At 37.7% G+C, this 25,439-nt stretch overlaps 2 protein-coding genes across 4 annotated transcripts in view; one reads left to right on the forward strand and one right to left on the reverse strand.

Moving 5' to 3' along the window:
• Positions 1-5,798: 5,798 nt before the first annotated feature.
• On the forward strand, positions 5,799-18,477 carry RNFT1 (ring finger protein, transmembrane 1). The gene is made up of 9 exons (XM_045984246.1): positions 5,799-5,955; positions 7,242-7,699; positions 7,882-7,958; positions 10,170-10,270; positions 11,949-12,102; positions 12,701-12,859; positions 13,952-14,017; positions 16,953-17,054; positions 17,575-18,477. The coding sequence occupies exons 2-9, from the start codon at positions 7,297-7,299 to the stop codon at positions 17,707-17,709; spliced, it is 1,197 nt and encodes a 398-aa protein (XP_045840202.1). The 5' UTR covers positions 5,799-5,955; positions 7,242-7,296; the 3' UTR covers positions 17,710-18,477.
• RPS6KB1 (ribosomal protein S6 kinase B1) overlaps positions 5,981-25,439 on the reverse strand; it is a 53,687-nt gene continuing 34,228 nt past the window's right edge. Inside the window, exon 15 of one of the 3 annotated variants that reach the window (XM_045984233.1) lies at positions 5,981-6,312. In XM_045984233.1, the coding sequence (XP_045840189.1) occupies positions 6,180-6,312 (133 nt within the window). In that variant the 3' untranslated portion in view covers positions 5,981-6,179. Of the gene's footprint in view, positions 6,313-20,686; positions 24,812-25,439 lie in introns of those variants that run through there. The other 2 variants (XM_045984234.1, XM_045984232.1) reach the window with 2 other exon arrangements.

The raw sequence follows: 25,439 nt of genomic DNA on the forward strand, positions 1-25,439 counted from the left end.
ACATTTCCAATTCAGGAGCACAACCCTGTTACCAAAGCCAGATAAGTACATTATAAGAAAAGCAATATCTCCCATAAACACAGATGCAAAATCCACCACAAAACATTTGTAAATAATATGCAACATATGAAAAGGATAATATATCACCACCCAATGCGTTTTATCCTGTAAATGCAAGGCTGATTCAACTTTTAAAAAGGGGCGCCTCGGTGGCTCAGTGGGTTAAAGCCTCTGCCTTAGGCTCAGGCCCTGATCCCAGGGTCCTGGGATCAAGTCCCGCATTGGGCTCTCTCCTCAGTGGGGAGCCTGCTTCCACCTCCTCTCTCTCTGCCTACCTCTCTGCCTACTTGTGATCTCTGTCTGTCAAATAAATAAATAAAATCTTAAAAAAAAGGTAACTGACATAATTCACCATATTAATAGACTAAAGAAGAAAAACTGTATGATTTCTCCAAAAAGGCAGGAAAAGCATTTGACAGAATTAAGATCTCTTCATGATAAAAACTTAGTAATCTTCGAAAGGAACTTACCTAACCTGAAAAATGACATTTACAAAAGAAAAACTATAGATAACACATAATAGTAAAAGACTGAATGTTTTTCCCCTAAAACAGGAACAAGGCAAGGACACCTACTCTCACTGTTCCTATTCAACATGTTTTTTTTTTTTTTTTTTTAAAGATTTTATTTATTTGTCAGAGAGAGAGGGAGTGAGGGACCACAGGCAGACAGAGTGGCAGGCAGAGTCAGGGAGGAGCAGGCTCCCCGCAGAGCAAGGAGCCCCATGCAGGACTCGATCCCAGGACGCTGGGATCATGACCTGAGCCGAAGGCAGCTGCTTAACCAACTGAGCCACCCAGGCGTCCCTATTCAACATGTTTGAACAACAGTTCAAACCGACACAATGAAAAATAAATGACATAGAGATTGGAAAGGAAGAGGCTGTCTCTCTTGACAGACAACACTAAATACAAAGTATGAAAGAATTTACAAAAATCCCCAAAACTAATAAGAAATTGGCAATGTCATTCAAAGCCACAATTTATGATCTCCAGATCTTTATATGAAACTGCCAACTGAATATCTTCACTTGTATGTCCCAAGAACTCAACTCCTAAGAACTATTTCCACAACTGAATTTATTATCCCTCCAAAACTGGTCTTTAAAAATACATATTTCCAGGGTACCTGGCTGGCTCCTTCGCTGGAACATGCCACCCTTGATCTCAGGGTTATAAGTTCAAGTCCCATGCTGGGTGTAGAAACTACTTAAAAAATTACACACACACACACACACACACACACAGGGCGCTTGGGTGGCTCAGTGGGTTAAAGCCTCTCTGCCTTTGGCTCAGGTCATGATCCCAGGGTCCTGGGATCGAGCCCCGCATCAGGCTCTCTGCTCAGGGGAGCATGCTTCCTCCTCTCTCTCTGCCTGCCTCTCAGCCTACTTTTGATTTTGATCTCTGTCTGTCAAATAAATAAATAAATAAATAAAATCCTTTGAAAAAAGATATTATAAAAAATATTACATATATACACATACATATACACACACATATGTATTCACATATATACACATATATGTTTATATGTGTATGTATATATGTGTATGTTTTTCCCATTATTTTTGGTAATACCACCAACTTACTTGTTCTAATATTCATAGCTTTTCAAAACTGATTTATCCATCACCCAAGTTACAAAAGAGAGATTCATCTTAGACTTCTTCTGACTCCAAATCTACTTGGGTGACTTAGGAAATCAGTTAACTTTTGTTATGAAACAAACTGCTCCAAATCTGAAGGTTTAAAAGGAAATATTACTTCCTGTGATTCTGTGGGTTGACTAGCTGATTCTTCTGGTCTGAACCATTTAGTTGGGGCTGGATGGTCTAGGATGACCTCACACATATGTTTGGGGCCTCAACTGGGAAGGCTGAGATGGTTGGGACACTTGGTGCCTCTCTCCAAGTGCCTCCTAGAGGAGACAAAGCCTGATTTGATTATATGGTGGCCAAAGGGTTATCAGCTGTAAAAGGGCAAGTCACAACATGCAAACATCTTTCAAGTCTCCACTGAATTATAACTGCTATCATCTCAATGGCCAAAGCAAGCCACACGAGTTAGCCTGGGAGGGGATTACCCAAGGGTATGACCAAATGGCTTGAGAAGAAGGGTATAACTGCAACAATTATCAGACTTAATCCTATTTATTTATCTCCTCCAATCTCATGAACCCAATTTTACTGAGGAGTTCAAGATCTTCTCATCTCTACTGTAATACTCTCCTAACTGAGCTTATATTACTATAAGCTCCCAGAATGTGAATTTTCTGGAAAATGCAAATCTTGTCACAAAACTCTGCTGCTTAAAACTAAATAGCTTTCCTTTGGCCATTAGAATAAACTATGGATAAATCCCTAGATGAGACCCACAAAATCTTTCATTTTCTAGCCCATACCTATTCTTACAATTCCCTCATATGCATCCTACTCTTTCAGAAACAAACAAAAAAATTTCCTTCAAAGGGCCATTATGTTCAATACCATGCCTTTCCACCTAATGTTATTTTTATCTTGAAATGTCCATCCATTTACTGCTTGTGTCCTGGCAAATTTTGACATATTCCTTAACATTCACCTCAAATACCACAAATTTAATGAAGCAGTTCCTTCCTGACAAAGTTAAATGCTCCTGTTCTTGCTTCCATTGCATCTCATACAACCTTCAATTATAGTTTTTATTCCAGTACACTACAATTATTTGTTTGGAGACTTGTCTAGCCACTTATGTCACTGTGGGAGGACTGTGTTTTTTTTTTAATGTCTACCTCTTCAACATCTAGTACAATTCTTGACATTTAGTACTGAGCAAATGCTGTTTGAATTAATCAATTAAAATACCCATTTCTACATTCTAGTTGCCAATAGAAAGAAAATGTATCAGATAAGTCTGTCACTGTCAAATCTTGTCATCACCTCAGTACTCTTCTTCAAATGTTAATTTTCATCAAGTTGTTTGAGTGGAGTGCAGTTCCAAGTATACTAGCAAATACTACCTGCAATGTGTTATGAATGTGTTAAAATAAGAATTTAAACATTACAGTGAGATATACAAATGCAATAAAATTTAAATGTACCTAATGTATTAAAATTATCAATGTACTAAAATACTGATGCCCCATTATAACTAGAGCTAGATTACATGAGACTGACTCTCTTCTTTCTGCTTCCTTAAATCACCATACCTTTGAAGTTTAAAATAAAAATATTCACGTTGTAGGGGCACCCGGGCGGCTCAGTTAAGTGTTTGCCTTTGACTCAGGTCATGATCCCAGGATCCTGGGATCCAAGCCAGCACTGTGCTCCCTGCTCAGTAGGAAGCTTGCTTCTCTCTCTCCTACTCCCCCTGCTTGTGTTCCCTCTCGCTGTGTCTGTCAAATAAATAAATAAAATCTTTAAAAAAAAAAAAAATCCGTGTTGTAGGTGGAATGAAAGGGTCTCCTTCAAAAACTCACTACAGTCCAGAGCCTGGCCTTTGCTATGGTCCTAATATTTGTGTCCCCTACAAAATTCATACACTAAATCCTAAAGTCCAATGTGATGGTATTAGGAGGTGGAGGTGATTCGGTCATTAGGTGATTAGGTCATGAGGGCACAGCCCTTATGAATGAGATTCCGAAGAGTTTCCTCCACCCTTCCACCATAGGAGGACATAGCAAGAATACGAAACATATTCAAGGAAACAGGTACTCACCAGACTCCAAATCTGCCAGCGCTTTGATGGTAAACTTCTTCGGCTCCTGAACTGTGAGAAATAAATTTGTTGTTTATGAGCTACCTAGTCAATAACTTTGCAGCTCAAATGGACTAAAACAGCCTTACTGACCCAGAAACTGAATCTGTCAGCAAGAAATTATGTTAATCAAGCTCATGGAGACCTATTAATATTAGAAAAATAAATAAAAAGCCCAATATCTTAACTGTGAAACAGATCTAATACAATTGGGGGGTGGATGGGGGAGTGTGGAGTTCCTCTCTAAGCAAGGGAAAGGGTTTGGTGATAGAACTAATCTGACTTAAGTACAGCCTCAAAGTGGTTAACCAAGGATAAACGGTGTGCTCGGTTGTACTCTGATACAGGAGAAAATAAAGTGCAAACAACTTCATGATTAAGAAGCCTCAGAAAGTACACACAACTAAACTAATTTGGGCAAAATTGTGAATGGTTCTAAGTCAGGTAGTGACCAATATAAAGACAAAGTATCACTCATTCCACTACATCGTCAACTCATAGCATATATATGAAAATTTATTGTCTCTAAGGAAGAAAGAAAACCCTTTACCAAGTAAGTTCAGCCCCACAGAGATGGAATATTTAATTCAATACTGTAGGAAGACTATTAAGAGTTATTTACTTGACGTCAATTTAATTCAATACTGTAGAAAGACTAGGGGCGCCTGGGTGGCTCAGCGGGTTAAAGCCTCTGCCTTCAGCTCAGGTCATGATCCCGGGGTCCTGGGATCGAGCCCCGCATCGGGCTCTCTGCTTGGCTGGGAGCCTGCTTCCTCCTCTCTCTCTGCCTGCCTCTCTGCCTACTTGTAATCTCTATCTGTCAAATAAATAAATCTTTAAAAAAAAAAATACTGTAGAAAGACTATTAAGAGTTATTTACTTGACGTCAATTTCTATAAATTAAAGATAAAAGGGGGCGCCTGGGTGGCTCAGTGGGTTAAGCCTCTGCCTTCGGCTCAGGTCATGATCCCAGGGTCCTGGAATCGATCCCCACATCCGGCTCTGCTCCACGGGGAGTCTGCTTCCTCCTCTCTCTCTGGCTGCCTCTCTGCCTAGTTGTGATTTCTGTCAAATAAATATTTTTTAAAAATAATAAATTAAAGATAAAAGGCTTACAGTTCAGAATGGAAAGGCTTTTGGTAATCCTGCGGGATGGCAGAAGATTCATGGAATACATTTAGTACCATTTAAAATACATTTTCACCAGGAATCAACAGGCGGGGTTGTTTCCTTAGGATTTTTCTTAATAAGCTTATCATTTTAGGACTTATAAAGAAGACAGCACAGTTCCCTATATTCCATACAAGACAGGGTTTTTAAATTTAACATCGACTTCCTCTGCCACCAAATCTCTCTCCGACTTCTCTTAGCTTCTCCTCCCTCAAGTTTTGGCAGGGTCTAGCTCACACGGCGCCAACTTTAGCATCATAACGAAAAGCCTTTCCATTTCAGTTAAAACTTCACTACCCAGCCACAACTCGGTCAGGGGTTAAGCTCGAGAAACGCAAACGCGAACACCCGAACGCTCTCGCTCCGCCCCGCTCTTTCAGAGACAGGCCAAGGCCCTAGCTGACGTGGCAACTCTAACTCGGGTCCCAGGAGACGGCCGTGAAGCGAGACCAGGGTGATCGGCAGCCTCCACAGGGCACGTGCCGAGGATCCTGCGGGACGAGCCGGGCCGGCCTCAGACAACCCCCAACATCAGGCCTCTCCTCCGAGGGCAGGCTACCGGAACCGAAACATTTTTAACTCAAAATGTCCAGCTCTCTGAGGCTTGTGGCAGATTACACGTATATACGCACACAGAGACGGCAGCTTATAGTTTAATGCAGACGCCTATATGGGCGGTCTTCAGGCGCAACCCACTACTAGCCACAGCTACCACCCACACGCGGCCTCACGGCTGCCGGGTTCCCAAGCGCCTCCTGTCCCTCCGCGCGTTGCGCGGGGGCGGGCACGCGGAAGGCAACGCAAGCGCGCGTGAGGACGTCCGGGGAGCGCGCGCGCCGCCGCCGCCACCGCCACCGCCACCGAGCTGGGCCGGAGTTGCGGGTAATGGGGTTTGAAGGTGATGGCCTTGATTGAAGGCCTCGAGGCGGGGTCTTCCGCTGTTGCTGCGCTCGCTGCCAAGGCCTCCGTTCACTCTTCGTCATGAGAGGTCAGGCCTGGGAGAAGCGGGCGGAGGCCGGGGACCGCGGCGAATTGGGGCTCGGGGCGGGTGGCGGGGTTGGAGGTGAAAAATAAATGGGGCACTCGAAGCTCGAACGTGGGTGGAAAACTGAGTCCTGGGGATTCCGGAAGAGTTGCGTGCGTTTGCTTTTAATTTTTTCGTCCCCTTTCTTGCATGTGTTTGGAGGAAAGTGGGAGGTTCTACGTTTTTATTTATGGAAAAAGATAACAAACTGCCTCGTCCAACATTGGTCTTCGGAGGTTTGAGGGAATAAATAGCACCTGTGGCGTTGGAGCATCGGTGAAAGCCTTTGAAGGCATTAAAAACCACACCGCCGTACAGTAACTGAAAAAAAAAAAATTCAAACTTAGGAATGAAATAGAATGACAGAACATACTCTGACATTAACCCTAGCTTCCTCCTACCGGCAGTCTGGGATAAAGGCTCTGCGTTCTGTCAGCTGGGATTCTGACTCTAGCATCTTTCTGCCCACACTGGTCATTTAGGGAACCTTCCCTGCCAGTGTCTTTTGTTCTTCCCACCCCCAACCCCCACGTCCTCAAAGATGATCATTTTTAATGGGCAGACTATATTAACTATCCTTACTCAGACTAAAGAGTTACCTAGCAATTACATGGCGACTCCCCAAGTCTCCCTATTTTAAAGGTATTTGGGTCGCTTGCTTTTATGGGGGACGGTAATACTCTTGGAAGTAGTTATTAGAAAACTTTTAAGCCTTGGGAAAGCTATTTCAGCATAAAACAAAATTTGTCGGTCACCTAAGTGAAATATGTTTATTATCAGTTTTCCATGATACTTTAAAAGGCATTAAAATTTAATTTTTTTTTTCTTCCTAGCCTTTCTGAGCATTAAAAAAATACAGTCTGACTTTTATGGAATGTAGAATCTCCATCAGAGATGAAACTGCTCCATTCGGGCTGAGTAAATGTACTGATGTATTCAAGTATGAATGAGTATTCATACATTATTAACATCTGCTGGGCGCTCATACTTTGACTATTTTGCACTTTCCTTCTGTCATTAGAGAAGAAGGCACCTGAAACGAATTTTTTTTTTGTACCAGATGTTCCCTAAAAAACAGTTTGGGTACAGCCTTTGCATTAAGGGAAGGGGGATGAGTCTAGTAACAAGTGATAGATAACCTGAAGACAATTCATTAACTATGACTATTGGCCTCTAGAATAAAGGATTCCTACAAGCAGTATTTGTATTTAACTGTTCACTTAGAATATTTTCTGCTCTTTGATTTTTAGGAGATAGAGCCCTGAAACAAAGAAATCTGGATCACAGAAAAAGTATTCAAGGGTCATGCAAGCCAACTGTAGCCAACTGCACAGCCCTCCAGGAGCTGCAGGCAATGAGGATGCCTCAGTCTCCCAATGTGTCCATACAAAATTGACAGGAGAAGGTTCTTGTCTTCATTCTGGAGATGTTCATATCCAGATAAACTCCATACCTAAAGAATATGCTGAAAATCCAACCTCCAGAAATATAAGGTCAGGTGTCCATAGCTGTACCCATGGATGTATACATAGCCGCTCACGGAGTCATTCCCACAATGAAGCAAGGCAGCCTGATGATACTGCCACAGAGGCTGGAGATCATGGTAGTAGCTCCTTCTCAGAATTCCGCTATCTCTTCAAGTGGTTACACAAAAGTCTTCCATATATTTTGATTCTGGGTGTCAAACTTGTTATGCAGCATATAACAGGTAGAGTATAATAAAACCTTGTTTCATTGTCAGTTAATTTTATTTATTTATTGGTAATCTACTTAAAGCTTTGTATTTTGTTAGCTTTTACAATTATTTATGTTTCCTTTAAATTCATGTCATTGTGTTAGCTCTTGGATTATTTTTTCCTGTTCAATTAACTGGAACTTATTTCCTAACAGGAATTTCTCTTGGAATTGGGCTGCTTACAACTTTTATGTATGCAAACAAAAGCATTGTAAATCAGGTTTTTCTAAGAGTAAGTATAACAAATAACTGAAAAAAACATTAAATGTTCCTCTCTTAGAATTAATTATATACATGCTTTTGAGAGAAATAGGAATTAAGATAGTTTTCTTGAAAATTGAAATAGACATGTCATAGCATCCATGGTATATTAAATTTTGTTATCTAAATGATCTGTTCTAACACTAAATTCTTTCACTTTATTTTCTTTGTATGTTGAATCTCTGATAGAAAAACTTAATAGGATTAAAAGATTTAGAATTCACTGTTTGATTTGTCAAGTGTCCTCATACTTTGAGTAATTTGACCAAACTATATAATATTTTCAAAAACTTTAGCTGTTGCCCTATAAAATTTTAATAGTTAAATAAAACATACATCAAATAGATATTAAACTGTTTAGGTCTCTCTTATTTAAAGAAAATTAAACCCAAATAGTTTTTCTGTAACACAAATGACAAATTATTAATCATATAAATTATTGGGGAAAATAGGATTAGTTTATAAAATGTCACCTTCAAGCAACTTTGAAGGGCTGTATCTCTGTAAAGGATCATGCATTCTGACCTGGATGTTTGTAGTTAGAACCTATTCTGGGTGGCTCAGTGGATTGAGCCGCTGCCTTCGGCTCAGGTCATGATCTTGGGGTTCTGGGATCGAGTCCCGCATCGGGCTCTCTGCTCTGCAGGGAGCCTGCTTCCTCCTCTCTGCCTGCCTCTCTGCCTACTTGTGATCTCTCTGTCTGTCAAATAAATAAATAAAATCTTTAAAAAAAAAAAAAAAAAAAAAAAAATCAAACCATAAAAATGTAATTCAGCGTTTAAAATAGGTAAAACTTTTATAGATTTTATTTGACAGAGAGAGAGAGAGAGCGAGAGAGAGAACACAAGCAGGGGGAGTGGGAGAGGGAGAAGCAGGCTTCCCACTGAGCAGGGAGCCTGATACAGGGCTCCATCCCAGGACTCCAGGATCAGGATCTGAGCCAAAGGCAGACACTCAACTGACTGAGCCACCCAGGTGCCCCTAAAACTTTTAATTAAACTAGTAATTAAAACAATTTTAAGGGGCGCCTGGATGGCTCAATCGGTTAAGCATCCTACTCTTGATTTCGGCTCAGGTCTTTGTGAGACCAAGCCTCTGTCAGGCTCTGAGCTCAGTGGGCAGGCTGCTTCTTGTCCCTTTCCGCCCCCCTCCTTGCACCCCATGCTCTCTCTCTCAAATAAATAAAATCTTTTCTTAAAAAAATTTAAGTAAGGGGTGCCTGGGTGGCTCAGTCAGTTAAGTGTCTGCTTGCCTTTGGCTCTGGTCATGATCCTATAGAAGCAGGGAGCCTGGGGCGCCTGGGTGGCTCAGTGGGTTAAGCCGCTGCCTTCGGCTCAGGTCATGATCTCAGGGTCCTGGGATTGAGTCCCGCATCAGGCTCCCTGCTCAGCAGCGAGCCTGCTTCCCTCTCTCTCTCTCTGTCAAATATTAAAAAAAAAGAAGCAGGGAGCCTGCTTCTTCCTCTCCCTTTGCTCCTTCCCCTGCTTGTGCTCTCTTGTCAAATAAATACATAAAATCTTTTTTTTTTTTTTTAATTTTATTTATTTGACAGAGAGAAATCACAAGTAGGCAGAGAGGCAGGCAGAGAGAGAGAGGAGGAAGCAGGCTCCCCGCGGAGCAGAGAGCCCGATGCGGGGCTCGATCCCAGGACCCTGGGATCATGACCTGAGCCTAAGGCAGAGGCTTTAACCCACTGAGCCACCCAGGCGCCCCTACATAAAATCTTTTTTAAAAAAACTAAGTGATACTAATAACAAATCACCTTGTTAAAATCTTACTGAATTCTTTGAAAATTTTGGAAATTATACTTACAAATCCTGATAAGTGCATTTTTAAAGTTTTATTTTGTCAGGGAGGCAAAAATAGGCAAAAATACATTTGCAGAGATAAAGTTTGTACTTGGACGGGTCCTTTATGTTAGCTTGTAGAAGTTTGGGTTTCTTTGAAACCTGGGTAATGTGGGTAATGTTTTAATACAGTGAAGAAGCTTGTATTTTAAAAATTTATGAGTACTGTTTTGTTCACTAAAGAGTGCGCTGATGTACAATTTAACAATATTTTTATTAAGATTAATCTATTAAAATGTTCTAAGTTAATAAAAATAGTCGTTAATTAAAATAGTTTAATGACATAATTCTGGCATAATTCATAGTAACAAATTATAAAATTGTTTATTTTTCAGGAAAGGTGCTCAAAGATTCAGTGTGCTTGGTTACTGGTATTCTTAGCAGGATCTTCTGTTCTTTTATATTACACCTTTCATTCTCAGTCACTTTATTACAGGTAATTTGAGGTCTAAATACACAGTCACATTTTTTATGTAATCATTTATTCCATAGCACTTTGCATATATCTTAACTTGTATATAATTATTGTTAGAGTTCAATTTTTACCTGTTCCTTTCCTTCCAAGATTAATAGGTCTAAGTGACTCATTCAGATTTATATATCAGTGCCTTGGCTTATAGCAGGTTCTATTTAATTTTTGATACTTAAATTTTTACTTATATAATCAATAGTTTTAAATACCATTCAGTTGTTTCTGGTGGTCTTTTAAAATTTTTATTTAGTTTTGACAAAAATTTTATATATTTGAGATAATACAACATGATGTTTTGATATGTATACATTATGAAATGATTACACAATCAAGCTAATTAACATCCATCACCTACTTTAGTTATGTGTGTGTGGTGAGAACATGTGATCTGTTTCTAGAAACAAGGCAAAGACTTAGTAAAGGACAGTAGTTAAATTTTCATGTCGGATGGAAGTGTTTTGAATTTTTGGCTCTAATCAGGTAATTAGAAGTTTTGGTTTCAGTAGAACTGGAGAGATGTTACAATCTAGGATATAGTTTCTAGGGGGAACCAATACCACTCAGATTGCATTAGGTAGGTAGGTAGGGGGTAAGAATCAAAAATGACACCTAGGATTTAGTCTTAGCAACTGGCTGGATGGTGATGCCATTTATGGGCTGGGAAAGACTGGGGAAGGAACTGATTTTGCTTTGGACATGTTTTTTTTTTTTTTTTTTTTTTTTTTTTTTTTTTTTTAAGATTTTATTTATTTATTTGACAGACAGAGATCACAAGTAGGCAGAGGGGCAGGCAGAGAGAGAGAGGAGGAAGCAGGCTCCCCGCAGAGCAGAGAGCCCGATGTGGGGCTCGATCCCAGGACCCTGGGATCATGACCTGAGCCGAAGGCAGAGGCTTTAACCCACTGAGCCACCCAGGCGCCCATGTTAAGTTGGTGAGATCATGTAGAACTGTTAAAGAGATTATAGCTATATGTCATGAGCTTAGAGTCAAGGTTAGGGCTATAAATTTTGGTGGTATCCAGCATGTGGTTGATAACTAAAAACTATGGAACTCTCCAAGACTAATGAGGGACAGAAAATGTAGACAGAAGAGGGGGCAGGACTATACATCCCTATAATTAGAGGAGGAGTAGTAAAGGAGATTTAAGGAACCATCCATCACATAATGAGAACTAGAAGAGTGTGATGTTAGAAGTCTAGGAAGAAATAATTCAGAGAGGGAAGGTGGAAAATGAGAAGTAGCCTTTGAGTTTAGCAAGACAGAAGGAATTGGTGATCTTGGCAAAAGCAATTCAGTGGAAAGGAGGGAATGGAACTTGATTGGGATTGGTTGAGAAGATAATAGCAGATATCTACTGTTTAGTGAGTTTTTTTAGATTACAGGCTAGCTTTCCAACATGCTTGGAAGACTGTTTTTCTTTATTCTATGGAGGAAACATTTGAAATTTAAATATTTGAAAAGTCTCTTTAAAATAAGCAAAATGATTTTCTGCTCTATTTACATGAATTCTGACATCTTGCCAAACTCACATTTTTTACACATCAAATTAAAGTAAAATATTTGGTAGCAAATTTAAAACCCCTATCAAAACTTGACCTTTGTATGTTGCTTGGTTAAGTTTTGATGTTTTTCTCTTGGTAGCTTAATTTTCTTAAATCCTACCTTGGACAATTCAAGCTTCTGGGAAGTACTTTGGATTGTTGGAATTACAGACTTCATTCTGAAATTCTTCTTCATGGGCTTAAAATGCCTTATTTTGCTGATGCCTTCTTTCATCATGCCTTTTAAATCCAAGGTAAGAAACTAACATGGCTCATTGAAAAAATGTTAGCAAACCACACCAATGCTATTTAGTCTTTGTTGAAATGACTCTTTTATAACTTTACAGTTTCCTAAATAACCTAATTTAAATTATCTGTATTACTTCAGACTGGCAACCATTTGCTCAAAGACTTGAACCCAAATATTAATCTAGTCCAATAAAATCAGAATTATATTTACTTCAGAATAATCTAAAAATCAGTCCCCACATCACACATAGAAAAACAAAATTTAGATTTGTACTTCTGTTCTCCTCCAGGGCTTTATCAATTAATAATTTATAACTGACTATATTCAGTGTTTCGCATATTTAGTAAAAACTTAAATATAAATTTTTGTAATCAGCAAAAATGTAAATTTTACTTAATAGTATACATAAAAAATTTTCACTATGTAAAATCGCTCATTAATTATGAGAATGAGGTTGCCAATCATAACCATTATCATTATGAAGATTAATTTTATATTGTGTCAAATACTCGTGATTATTTCAGTTCAGTATGAAATATTTATGCTATGTATATAAGTAGCTTGTGTAGCTATATATATATATTTTTTTCCTTCCTTTTTAGGGTTACTGGTACATGCTTTTAGAAGAATCATGTCAGTATTACCGAACTTTTGTTCCCATACCAGTTTGGTTTCGTTATCTTATAAGCTATGGGGAGTTTGGTAATGTAACCAGACGGAGTCTTGGGATATTGCTGGCTTTACTCTACCTCATCCTAAAAGTAGGTAACGTGGGGCACCTGGGTGACTCCAGTCATGATCCCAGGGTCCTGGGATCAAGTCCCACGTTAGGCTCCCCGCTCAGCAGGGGTGTCTGCTTCTCCCTCTCCCTCTGCCTTCCCTTGCTTGTGCTCTCCCCCTCCACCAAATAAATAAAATCTTAAATAAATAAAAGTAGGTAATGTTATAAATCTTCTCATTGTATAATGATTCATGTGATGATTACAGATTTTATATACTATTGCTTTGTCTTTAACGGTTTTATGGCTTATATCACTAGTTTGAAGTAATGGCAGGTTCTGTATCTACTTTAAAAAAATGGAAATATTGGGGGGCACCTGGGTGGCTCAGTGGGTTAAAGCCTCTGCCTTTCGCTCAGGTCATGATCCCAGGGTCCTGGGATCGAGCCCCGCATTGGGCTCTCTGCTGGGCAGGGAGCCTGCTTCCTCCTCTCTCTCTCTCTCTCTCTGCCTGCCTCTCTCCCTACTTGTGATCTCTATCTGTCAAATAAAAAAAAAAAAAAAAAAAAAAAATGGAAATATTTACCTTGATCTTAATCCAGTAGTTCTCAGATTTAATTGGGGGAGTGGACCTCCACATAGCATGGGCAGAGTAGAACCTACCCATCCCCAAAAGTAGTATCTGTCCATACACAAAATTCCTGAACTGGTATACTGTGCTATTGCCCTCAAATTAATATGAAACTTCAAAAAATCTTAAGTACGGGGGTACCTGGGTGGCTTATTTGGTTAAGTGACTGCCTTTGGCTCAGGTCATGATCATTGGGTCCTGGGATCAAGCCCCGCATCGGGCTCCCTGATCAGCCAGGGGTCTGCCTCTCTCTCTCTGCTTCTCCCACCTACTCATTCTCTCTCCCTCCCTCTCAAAGTCTTGGGGAAAAAAAAGTTGACTTAAACCTATAAATTGATAAGATATTACATAACTGAATTTTAAATATATTTAGAATGAAATGAATATGCAATGAGCATTATATTAATATCAGTATTTGATATTATGGGAATTTAGCTTTGATCTCTGGGTTTAACAGACAGGGCTCTTTGAATTCAAGAATTTTTTCTTATTTCCTTTTTCAGCTTTTGGACTTTTTTGGACATCTGAGAACTTTCCGACGGGTTTTGCGAATATTTTTTAAACGACCAGTAAGTACTTTTTATCAGTTAAAGAAAAAAACACCTTTTTTACCTTTCTTCATTATAAAAATGTTTTAGTTCATAAATGTTATGGATTTTTAGGGCACCTGTCTGGCTCAGTCAGTAGAGCATGTGATTCTTGATTTTGGGTAGTGAATTCAAGTCTGACATTAAGCATAGAATTTACTTCTTAAAAAAATGTGTGGATTTCATAATTACATGCTTTTTTAATACTTTGGCACATAGGGATATGATAATTTCAGTTTTATTTCTGTGATAAAGTTTCTTGACTTGAATGTTGACAACCACCTGATAGTTGATGTGATGCTTATATTTTTGAATGTGCCACTTCAGATCACTTGACATAAGTGTTTATATACATCCCTTAAGAATCTTGTCATGAACTTTTACAGTTCCTTTTTTTGAAAATTCACATGGGGTGCCTGGGTGGCTCAGTCAGTTGAGCATCCGACTCTTGGTTTTAGCCAGGTCATGAAATCAAGCCCTGAGTTTGGCGCTCTACTCAGCAGGGGGTCTGCTTGAGATTCTCTCCCTCTCCCCTTGTCCCTCCTCCCTCAGCACCCCCTGCTCACACATGCTCTCTAAAAATATATAAGTATATAAATCTTTAAAAAAATTTTTTAAATAAATTTTAATTATTTATAAATTTTTAAATGATTTATTTTTAAATTTTTTAATTAAAAAAAATTTTCTTTTCACAAATGGTGGCTTTGTATACTTCCATTAACTCTTTAGCTCCTTTGTATACTTCCATTAACTCTTTAGCTCCTATAATGCTCTCATTATAATTTATTGTGTATACGAGAAAAGCTCATTACCAAAAATGTCCTTTCAAATCTTCTTACTAGAAAAATTTCTCCACCAAGTCAATTCTGTATATACTAATAAGTTCATAATGTGGAATTTAACAATATATTGAAACTCCAGTGTCAGTTATAAACTTGATTAGGTGATTCCACTGATGTTACACATTGCAGAGAAAGGCTCATTTGCTATTTAGTAGTCTCAAAGGTTATCAGTACTCAGATGTGGACACTCTTTGGCTAGACAGAGCTAGTAATCTTTTATTTTTTTAAAAGCAAGCTCTATGCCCAGTGTGGGGCTTGAACTCACAAGCTCAAGATGAAGAGTCACATACTCTACCAGCTGAGCCAGCCACGTGCCCCTAGAGCTACTAATAAGTTTTGCTGCATCCTATTCAGACTTCATTCTTCAGATAGATACATTAAAATTGAGAGTTCTGCTTAGATGAAGTTTATTGAATTGATTATATGAATATCAACCATTTTACTATAATTTAGTAAGGCTTGTGCTGAAATACTTTGATAGTCACTCTCTGTGAGACATAAAGAGAAATCAGAGTCTTTGATACTCTTTGATTTACTCTTGAGTCTCTCATGAACACATGCATATATGCTATCCTTAACTTTGCCAGAGAAATGGCAGTCACCATCAAAATAAGTCTTCACCTAAAGGGAGTCTGCAAAATGCCAGACAGGAGTGCTTTTTTCTTTTTTTTTAAGGTTATTTGTTTGTTTGAGAGAGAAAGAGAGGAAAGTGGGAGGTGCAGGGGGAGAGGGAGAAAGAGAGAAACTCTCAAGCAGACTGTGCTCAAGCCCCCCAAGGCAGGCCCAATCCCTACGGCCCTGAGATCACAACGTGACCCAAAAACAAGTCTGATGATTAACTTACTGACACCCAGGCGCCCCAGAAGTGCTATTTTAAAAGTTTGTCAGCTTATGCTTATGTATCTGCAGTGCACTCTGCTAAATGACATTTTAATGAAGGGAAATCGGCATCAGAATCATTCATCAGTGTTCCAGTTTGTTTTTGGAATCTTTAATATCACCAGACTAAAAAAAAAAATCTTATTTTTAAATATTTTTATTCTTTTGAGTCTTTGTTTGATTTTATTAACTCACAGTATTTAGTAACATAAGTTTAGATCATAGTCTCAGGTTGAGTCAGGTCATGCTTTGCTCTCACTACCATGACTGAACTTGGTTATTTTTAACTCTCTTCAGCCACCTTTTCCTCATTATTTCTACAAAAAGGTGATCTTATTGGCAACATTTTGTCCTGTCTAGTTAATGACTATATTCTACTCAATTTGGTGAGGAAGTTATTAAGGTTTTAAAGAGATCAAAAAACGTTAAGGACTTTAGGAGAAAAGGAAATTCAAAGAATAGTGTTATCATTCAGTCTGTTTTGACAGTATAACTCTGCCCTGCAACATATTTAATTCCAGTTCTTTTGTAAAATTGTATTTTTTCCTAGTACTAAGTCTTCTCTGACTTTAGTGGTAATTAAGGATGACAGTCAAATTATTTTTAGATTTAGTAAAAGGACACTCTTCAGTGGTCCCCAAACCTTCTTCATTTTCAGTTCACTTAGAGAACTTTCAAAAGTTAGATTCCTGGGTCATATTCCAGTATGTCTGGACCTAGTGAGTCAGTCTCCAGTGTGGAGCACAGAAATCTATTTTGAAAGCTATCTCTACATGAGTAACATTCAGCCTGCCAAGCTTTGAATGGACTGTTTTGAACCAATGCCATAGGTAATTAAGTGGGCTATTTGGCAATACACATAATACATGAATATTGATTTTATAATAGTTATATTTCAGATTGCTTAATCTCTTAAGCTAGTTGGATTTATAGTATTTTCATCATCATTATTATTAATACATCTAAGATTAATACATTCCAAGATCCTATTATGTATCTAATGAGTTCACCTGGATGCATGTAGTCCATCCAGACATGGTTCTGCGTATACAGTTCAGTTTTGAAATGTTTGTGTCCTTCAGGAGAGTCTTCAAATGCCTAGTTCCAGGGAGATTTGAGAAATACAGCATCACCTATGTATTTGAGTAACAGGAAAGAGAAAGATTTGTAGATGAACAGAACTTTTTTCTTCATAGAGTTACGGAGTGGCTGCCAGCAAGAGACAGTGTTCAGATGTGGATGACATTTGTTCAATATGTCAAGCTGAATTTCAAAAACCAATTCTGCTGATCTGTCAGGTAAGTATATTTTTTAAGCATACCAAATACAGTACCTTCTCTGAGTCACAAGTGATATTTATTTAGTTGAAAGGAAAAATCTACAGTGTTTAGCCTAAAGTAGCATTCAGGCCACATACTAGTAATTTCTTACCTGTAATCAGAGGTTTAGTAGATTAGCTAAATCTTATCCCTTATGGTCTAATGATTTGTATGCAGAGGAATGTATGTAAGGCCCTTTCTTACACTTTATGGCAGTTACTCTCAAAGACTTTATTAAGCTGTGAAGTCATTATACTTAAAGTTATTGTCTAGGGATAGCATATATTTTATTAAAGGTCATTAAACGAATAGAATACTGTTGGCTCTACTACTGACACTGCTTTGTGTTTTTGAATGTACTTTGTTTTCTTATTTGTAAAATGAAGGGAATGGTGCTCTCCAAAATTCTTTTCAGCTATAGAGTATGGTTCTCTGCAATGTGATGATTTTAAATTAAAATGTTATCAAGTATAAAGTCTAATTTTTAATTCCCTTACAGCATATATTTTGTGAAGAATGCATTACCTTATGGTTTAACAGAGAGAAAACATGTCCACTGTGCCGAACTGTGATCTCAGACCATATAAACAAATGGAAAGATGGAGCCACTTCATTCCACCTTCAAATATATTAAGTTGTATAAACTATGAAGGCCACAAAACACTAATTTCGTTTGGTTACACTGACTATTGATAAAGACATTAGAATGGGTTTTCAGGACTAGAAGTTAAGGAAAATGGCTTCAAACAGTTTTAGATTATTATAGTAAGATTTAAGTGTGTAGTCAAATTTATCAAAAGATTAAAAGAGAGAACCTTATGTTTTAAGAAATATACAAGTAATGTCAGCCTAATGCATATGGAAGATTTATTCTGTCCTAATTATTTGACAGGTGGTTGCAGTGTTAAATTGTGAATGTTTTCTCATTAATGTTATCAAAATGGTAATTGGGTAACTAAAACTAGTGGTTTTAGAGGAACTCAGGTATTCTTTTCCTGACATTGTTTTCAGAATAAAGAATATTTTTCATAATATTTTAAGATACAGGTTATCTGAAAGTAGAATTTTCTTTAGCATTGACTTTTGTAGTTCCCATTCTAAAAATTCTTAAAATTTTCATAAAGTTTGTATTTTTAAATGAAAGTTCTAAAAGCTATTTTTTATCTGTACACAATCAGATTTTCTAAGTGAAGATTAATTTACTGAGGATGATATATTTTAATACTGTATTGCTCTGTTAATATGCTTAACAATCAAATGAGAACAGATGATTTAAATTCATTGTTTGTGGACCTCATACATACAATCTGCCATCAGCTTTAATGTACATGATACTGCTTTTTGTGTAGTGCCATGAACTATCTTAAAGTAACTATTAAAATAATCACATGGATTACAAACAGCTGGCTTCACTGATGATTTGAAGAGTGTAATAAATGAGACCTACTCAAATTCTACAGAAGATTCCCTTTATAAAGCCTTCTCCAAAAAGTTTTAGAATCTTACACCTGAGTTGTTACTTGAGAGATTAAAGCTTACACTCAAGAGGCTTCCAGGAGACGCCTTAGTGTAGTTTGTTTGCCTCTAGGTACTTCCTATACGGGGTGATAGAACAGGTAATGAGGCTCTTTCTCCCCACAAAACCTTTAAGACAGAATCAAATCTTTAACAGAAGAATGAAGGACTGGGGCGCCTGGGTGGCTCAGTTGTTAAGCGTCTGCCTTCAGCTAAGGACATGATCCCAGAGTGCTGGGATTGAGCCCCACATCGGGGCTCCATGCTTCTCCCTCTCCCTTCTGCTCCCCCTGCTGTGTGCGCACTCTGTCAAATTAATAAATAAAATCTTAAAAACTATGAAGGACTGATTATATCAGAGTAGAATTTTCTGCCCATTTTCTCTATTAGCATTAATTAGTTTGCACACAAGGAAAAGAGAGTGGAAAGGAAAAGCTGGGAGGTAGAAAACAAATTTGCAGTATTAAGACAAAGTCTAAACCAGCATATGGATAAATAAGGACAGTGACCAACCAGCTACAGATTAAGTCACTTCCATGCCTATATAGCCACCCAAACTGACAAGAGGATTAGAAAGGTGGGCACCTGGGTGGCTCAGTAGGTTAAATGGATACCTTCAGCTCAGGTCCTGATCCCAGAATCCTGGGATCAAGCCCTGTATCAGGCTCCTTGCTTCTCCTGCTCTGTTTACTGTTTACCCCCACTGTGCTCTCTGGCTCTCTCCGTCAAATAAATAAATTGTAAAAAGAAAAAAAGAATATTAGAAGGCCTAGAACTTTTTCCTACATAAATATTGCCAAGTTATAAGTACAACTGTTGCTAATCAGTGATGATATATTTAACTCTATTACCTACTTTGAGAACAGTTGCAAATATTGAAACAAGCTTACTTGGCCTTAAATCACTTTCTTGACTATGATGAAGCCAAGAGTTACTTAGGTTTACAGCAGAAGATTGAGAAAGGCAGTTTGGTATTAGAATTTGAGTGTGAAAGATAGTTGTGCTGACTTCCTATTACCAATACAAGAGCAGAATCTTACTACATGGGTAAGCCCTATTACAGTACCTACTCTTCTTACCCTATGGCTATATGGATAGTATTATTTAATATGATTTAATAAAAAAGGCCCATAATAGACAGTTGGGTTTTTGTTCCTAATGAACAAGAAAGCAGTTCACATATGAATTTAAAAGGTGTGGGGGAATGTAATAGGAGAGCTATGTCCTCCACCAACAACAGTGATGAACTGGAAGCATTTCTCTACTTAACACTTTACCTCAAAAATGGGAACAGGGATTCAAAAACCCATTTATTCTGTGAATCCAGATCACACCCTTTGAAAGACTGTTTCTATCAGCATCAAGAGCCAAAACCATTTGTTATATAAAAGTAAAGTCAGGGGGCGCCTGGGTGGCTCAGTGGGTTAAAGCCTCTGCCTTCGGCTCAGGTCATGATCCCAGGGTCCTGGGATTGAGCCCCGCATCGGGCTCTCTGCTCAGCAGGGAGCCTGCTTCCACCTCTCTCTCTATCTGCCTCTCTGCCTACTTGTGATCTCTGCCTGTCAAATAAATAAATAAAATTAAAAAAAAAAAAAAAAGTAAAGTCAGTTTGAGAACTTCTATAGACAACTCATCCAAATGTGACAGAATTACCTCAATTACGTGGCTTACACTAAACACCCATCTTACACTAGACACATTGAGACGTTAGTTAAAAACATTCATGCAGGGGCGCCTGGGTGGCTCAGTGGATTAAGCCGCTGCCTTTGGCTCAGGTCATGATCTCAGGGTCCTGGGATCGAGCCCCGCATCGGGCTCTCTGCTCCGCAGGGAGCCTGCTTCCTCCTCTCTCTCTGCCTGCCTCTCTGCCTACTTGTGATCTCTCTCTCTGTCAAATAAATAAATAAAATCTTTAAAAAAACAAACAAAAAATTCATGCACTACATTATGTAATACATACACATCTAATAACCAATGTAGTCAACAAGTGTGGCTGAACAAACAGTTGACTGTCAGCACAAGAAAGTCTTCCTAGTTTATCTGTGAAGTTTTTTTCACATGAGTTTTTTTTTTAAGCAACCAACTATTGAAAAGAACTTGGAAATTATAAGTGTGTAATATCTAATATATCAGTACTAAAACTTGTTATATATTTAAGTAGCTTAAAATTCTCAGTAGAAACAGTTTTACAACTGTCAGTCCTCACATATATAAGCAGTTTATTAAATATGAGAACCTGAACGTATGTGGTATGTTAAAGCAAAAAATAATTGAAACCATTTGTGTACCTGATAGTTATTTCTTCCTATCTTAGAATAATAAAAAAATCACTTCTATTTTAAGTTCATTCAAATTTGCATTTAATTTCTATTTACATTCATTCAATCCGAAATCAAAATACTTAATACAGGAAACTAAATACAAGATGAAAAGCAGAAAAATGTGTTACCCTCATAGCACTCCTACTAAGGCAGCTGAAGAAGTTATTTACTCTGATAGATGCAAAGCCAACTTGGGATAGGAAAAAAAAATAGCTTAAAGAGCAAACACAGATGAACCCATCGTTCAAATGTTACTTCAGATAATCCACTGAGATAATACTTGTGCTGTAGTGATAAATTAAGAATCACACAAGAAAAGTTTTTTATCGATCAGCAACAGACCACAGGTCATGGTGTAACATATACTTTTATGATTGTTTTGTCCAGCTTCCTGTGTCTACTCCTATGAAAAAGGGTAGATGTTTGGACACTGATATTTTTATTTGAGAAATCAACCATCTTCAAAGCCTCAAAAATCCATTCTTCATAAATTCAACATTTCTCATGGGAATAATCTTAAGATCTAACACTTTTAAGCTAGGAACCATATGACTGAGTAACCAAAATAGTTAGGTCCTGTATTAAACACACAATCCAAGGCTCAGTATATTACTATTGAAGATGCATCTTGTTTATAACCATTTGTTAAAGAATGTTGAATTTATGGAGTATCATACATGCATTCTTACCCCCCACCCCCCAATTATCTTCTATCTCAAAAAATAGTATGGAAAAATTCTTCTTGAAGGATTCAAATTAGGTGAGACCATAAAGGGGAAAAAGAAGTAACAATTTTCCTAAAAATCTGGTTCAAGTTCAGTAATTCTTTACATTGTTAATCACAGCTGGTTTATAAATCCCAGTTTATTCTGTAATGCTACAAACCTTATAAAATCAAAATTAGTAAACTTCAGTTCTCAGTGATTATATTTTAATTAAAAAACAACATGTATAAAGTAAAAAAATATCCTGTAATAGCTGATTTTAAAGAAAATAATCAAGTGATGAAAGAAAAGCACTTAATCTCTTTTATACACTTACCTGGAATAATCATAAAGAACCCTCTTAGAAACTTAAGACTAGTAATATTGACATCATATATTTTAAACTATGCTTGGATTTTTACAAATAAATATAGGGTAAGCCATATTGCATAGGTGTGTGCTTTCTGTCTGTGACACTAAAGTGGCACTTGACATGTTTTCACAGTCATAGTAGGGATATCCATTTATGAAACACAATTTCTCTGTAAACTTGCCACAGCATAGGAAATTAATTTCACTCAGTGATAAGTTTGAAAAACTATTTGTATGGATGGTAGATATGCCATTTATGCTTTTTATGCAGAAAAGTTGCAGTGTGCGCCACTACTGCTGGCAGTACTAATTATGAAAACAGTGTATGGGGTGGTTAGAGCCAGCCAATCACAGTGCAAATATTACTTACTAGCAAATAGGACTGAGGAGGACTATTTTGGTGTAAAAACTTCTCTGGAATTTGGTTAGGCAGTCAACAATACAGTTAGTAAACACATTTGAAAACAAGTATCAGAGTAGCACAAGCCATTTACAGTCTGAAATAAAGCCTGCACCTATCACCAGAGCTTTTGGGTTCTGTTTTTTCAGACATTATAAACTGTCAGAGAACAAAGATCTGTACTCCAAGTGCAATTTCTGCCCTTATCATTACTGTAGCTCCTAATTTACTAGCTACAGTTATAAAGTTATCAGCAGGCTGCTGCATAAAGGGAGGAGGGGGGCTAGAGGAAGTGATTTAAAAAAAAAAAAAAAAAAAAAAAAAAAAGGCTGTCTGTCCAAAGATGAAATGTAACCAATTCTTTCATTTATTGCCACAATTGAAAAGGTGTATTTCCAATCCTCCTTCATGGTTCTATTCTGCCTAATGTCATAGGATTTCATCTCATCTCACTTGAACTGCCATTTAAATAAGCAAAGCTTTGCTCTTTTCTGACGGAATTCAACATGCATAAAGAATCTTATGGCTTGGATCCTATGGCTCAAAAGGTTTGAAGAACATAGCAAGCAGCATCTATTTAAAAAAACTGTAGGGTTGCAAAATATTACAAACTGACTTTGCACACACAGACTGAAGACATTATAAAAAACAAAAAGAGACGTTAAGACTCAACTGCAACTGCATGATCATCTATTATACCAGTATGCGCTGAAATGTATTTCTATAAAGCTCTGCAGATATTAAACCCTTTCACCAGCTAAAGTCATGGAAATGCTCTCTTTAAGGCAGGAAGTATTTAAGAAAGGTAAAGTTACCTTTATTTTTATTCTTTGTACCTGTATATCACTTATGTAGATTTTGTTACAATTTCAAAAACATAGTGTCTTGTTAACATGTTTCCTAAATTAAGCCACTAAGTTTTCTTATTCACTGTGGAAGACATTCATCAAAAGGCCATCAAATATTTTTACAATCAAAAAATGTAGCCCCAGTATAGGAGAAAGAAAAATACTTTTTTCCTTTTAAAACTGTTGAGGGAAAAAAACCTAAGGAAGGTAGACAGCAAAAACAGTTAAAAGTAAAACTTAAATCTTACCAATTTGCTGTAAAGAGATTAGACACAGAGTGGAACATGACAACACCCTCTTCCCCTGGATCTCCCTCTCTCCCTCACTTTACTGCCCTCAGTATGCATTTTATCCTGACTCTTTTCCATCCTTCTTCAGCCATGGGCTGAAAACATTTGGCGTCTTGAACCAAATACTGGTATAAGAACAGGTGGCGACATTTTTCCAGTGCAATGCAGGCCCAGGACAAGGATGAAATGTAGGACATACAATTTATGCCCATTCCAAAGCTTCCAGTTAAGCTTAGCACATAGCAGTACTGCAAGTAGAAATGATTAAATAATTTTTTTTTCTAGTATTACAGACAGGTATTGCAGCTGGGTTACTGAAAATAAACCCCAAGTCCACCCCAATCCCTCAAACGAGCCACAGCTGTGGTTAACAATGATTCATTTGCATTTTTATTATTTCACCAAGAGAAGAAACAGAAGTTGTCTGGCTTTCTTCACACCAACCAATAATTTTGCATTTTAAAGTTGGGATGTTTTCCATAATGAGCTGAATCAAAAATCTATTTGAAAAATATATATTTATATAAAAAAAAGATTCAGGTTGTTTGCACGTAAAACATCAATTGTTAAGTTTCTTTTGTCTTTGATTCCATGTTGCTGGAAAAAGTTTGAACAAGCTTGCATGCTAATTTGTCCTTAGTTGCAAGTATTACAGGCAATTTCATACTTTGCCTAATGAAAGGATAACCCTTCTTCGACACAATCAGAACTCAACAGTGATTCAGAAGCAACATCCTACCCTTAATACTGTCAGTTTGAGCCATCAACATCAAAATCCTTGATAAGGTTGAGAAGATGTCGCTAGGAATCAATTAATTGATGTGCCTAAGAGTTCCACAATACTATTTTGCTTAAGTTTTTTTTTTTTTTTGCACCATTGATTGATTTTTTAAAATCCATGTTTATTCTTCCTCTGTCCAAAGTGTTCAATGTAATGACACTAACTCTTCGATACTGTCATTTTGAGTCTTCCTGTTTCACCTTACAGGATGCTCACACATCCTTTCCCCACCTTTTTTGCCTTAAATTCATTAAAATCGTTGCTCTGTCATAGATTCATACGTAGGTGCTCTGGTCGTTTTGAGATCATGGGAAAAGCCTGTTTTTTGTATGGCCCGGAGTTCGGCTGTCGTATTGGAAGTGGTGCTGAAGCTTCCCCACTCATCGTCACATCCATCTGCTCTACTCCACTTGTTTCCATTGGATATTCCACAGGTGTCTGAGGATTTGCCGTGCTGGCTGAAGCACCTCTTCCCCAGAAATCCCCAGGAGAAAATTTGACCGGGCTTTAAGACAAGGAAGAGCTATCATTCATTTATCTCAAGGATTATCTCAACAAGAAGTATTTCCCTTAAATTTCAAGGAAGTGGGGTAATGTGATATTTATTTTTATTTAGTTTTATTTTTGTGTGAATTATTACAAAGGCCATTGTTCCCCTAGACTAACTGCTAGAGTTTCCTAACTGGTCTATTTACCTCTATACCTGCCTGTGTAAAACCCTCAGTGGTAACTTTTTCTTTTTTTAATCATTTTACTCCCCACTTAAAACAGTTTCCCATTGTATTTAAGATAAAATATTTCTCCAGACCTTTCTCTTCATCACTAACCACATGTCAGGAACTCTGGCCTTTCATTTCCAAGACCAAGTTTTTCCTCCCTTCTGGCTTTTGCATGGTTGTTGCTCTACCTGTAACATCCTATACTTCTATTTTTTGTATGGGTGGCTTTTTCTCTTCATTCATAGATGTTACTTCACCAGGGAGGCCTTTCTCTGACCACCATGAATAGGAGCCCCCCTGTTATTCTTTGCTACCACCATACTCTTTATTTTTCTTCATATAGAAGAAATTTTTCTTTATATACTACTTCATATGATTACATAATTCCTATATTTCCTCCCTTGGTTATTTTGA

This window comes from Meles meles, chromosome 18 (genome assembly GCF_922984935.1).
Source record: "Meles meles chromosome 18, mMelMel3.1 paternal haplotype, whole genome shotgun sequence".
Classification (NCBI taxonomy): Eukaryota; Metazoa; Chordata; class Mammalia; order Carnivora; family Mustelidae; genus Meles; species Meles meles.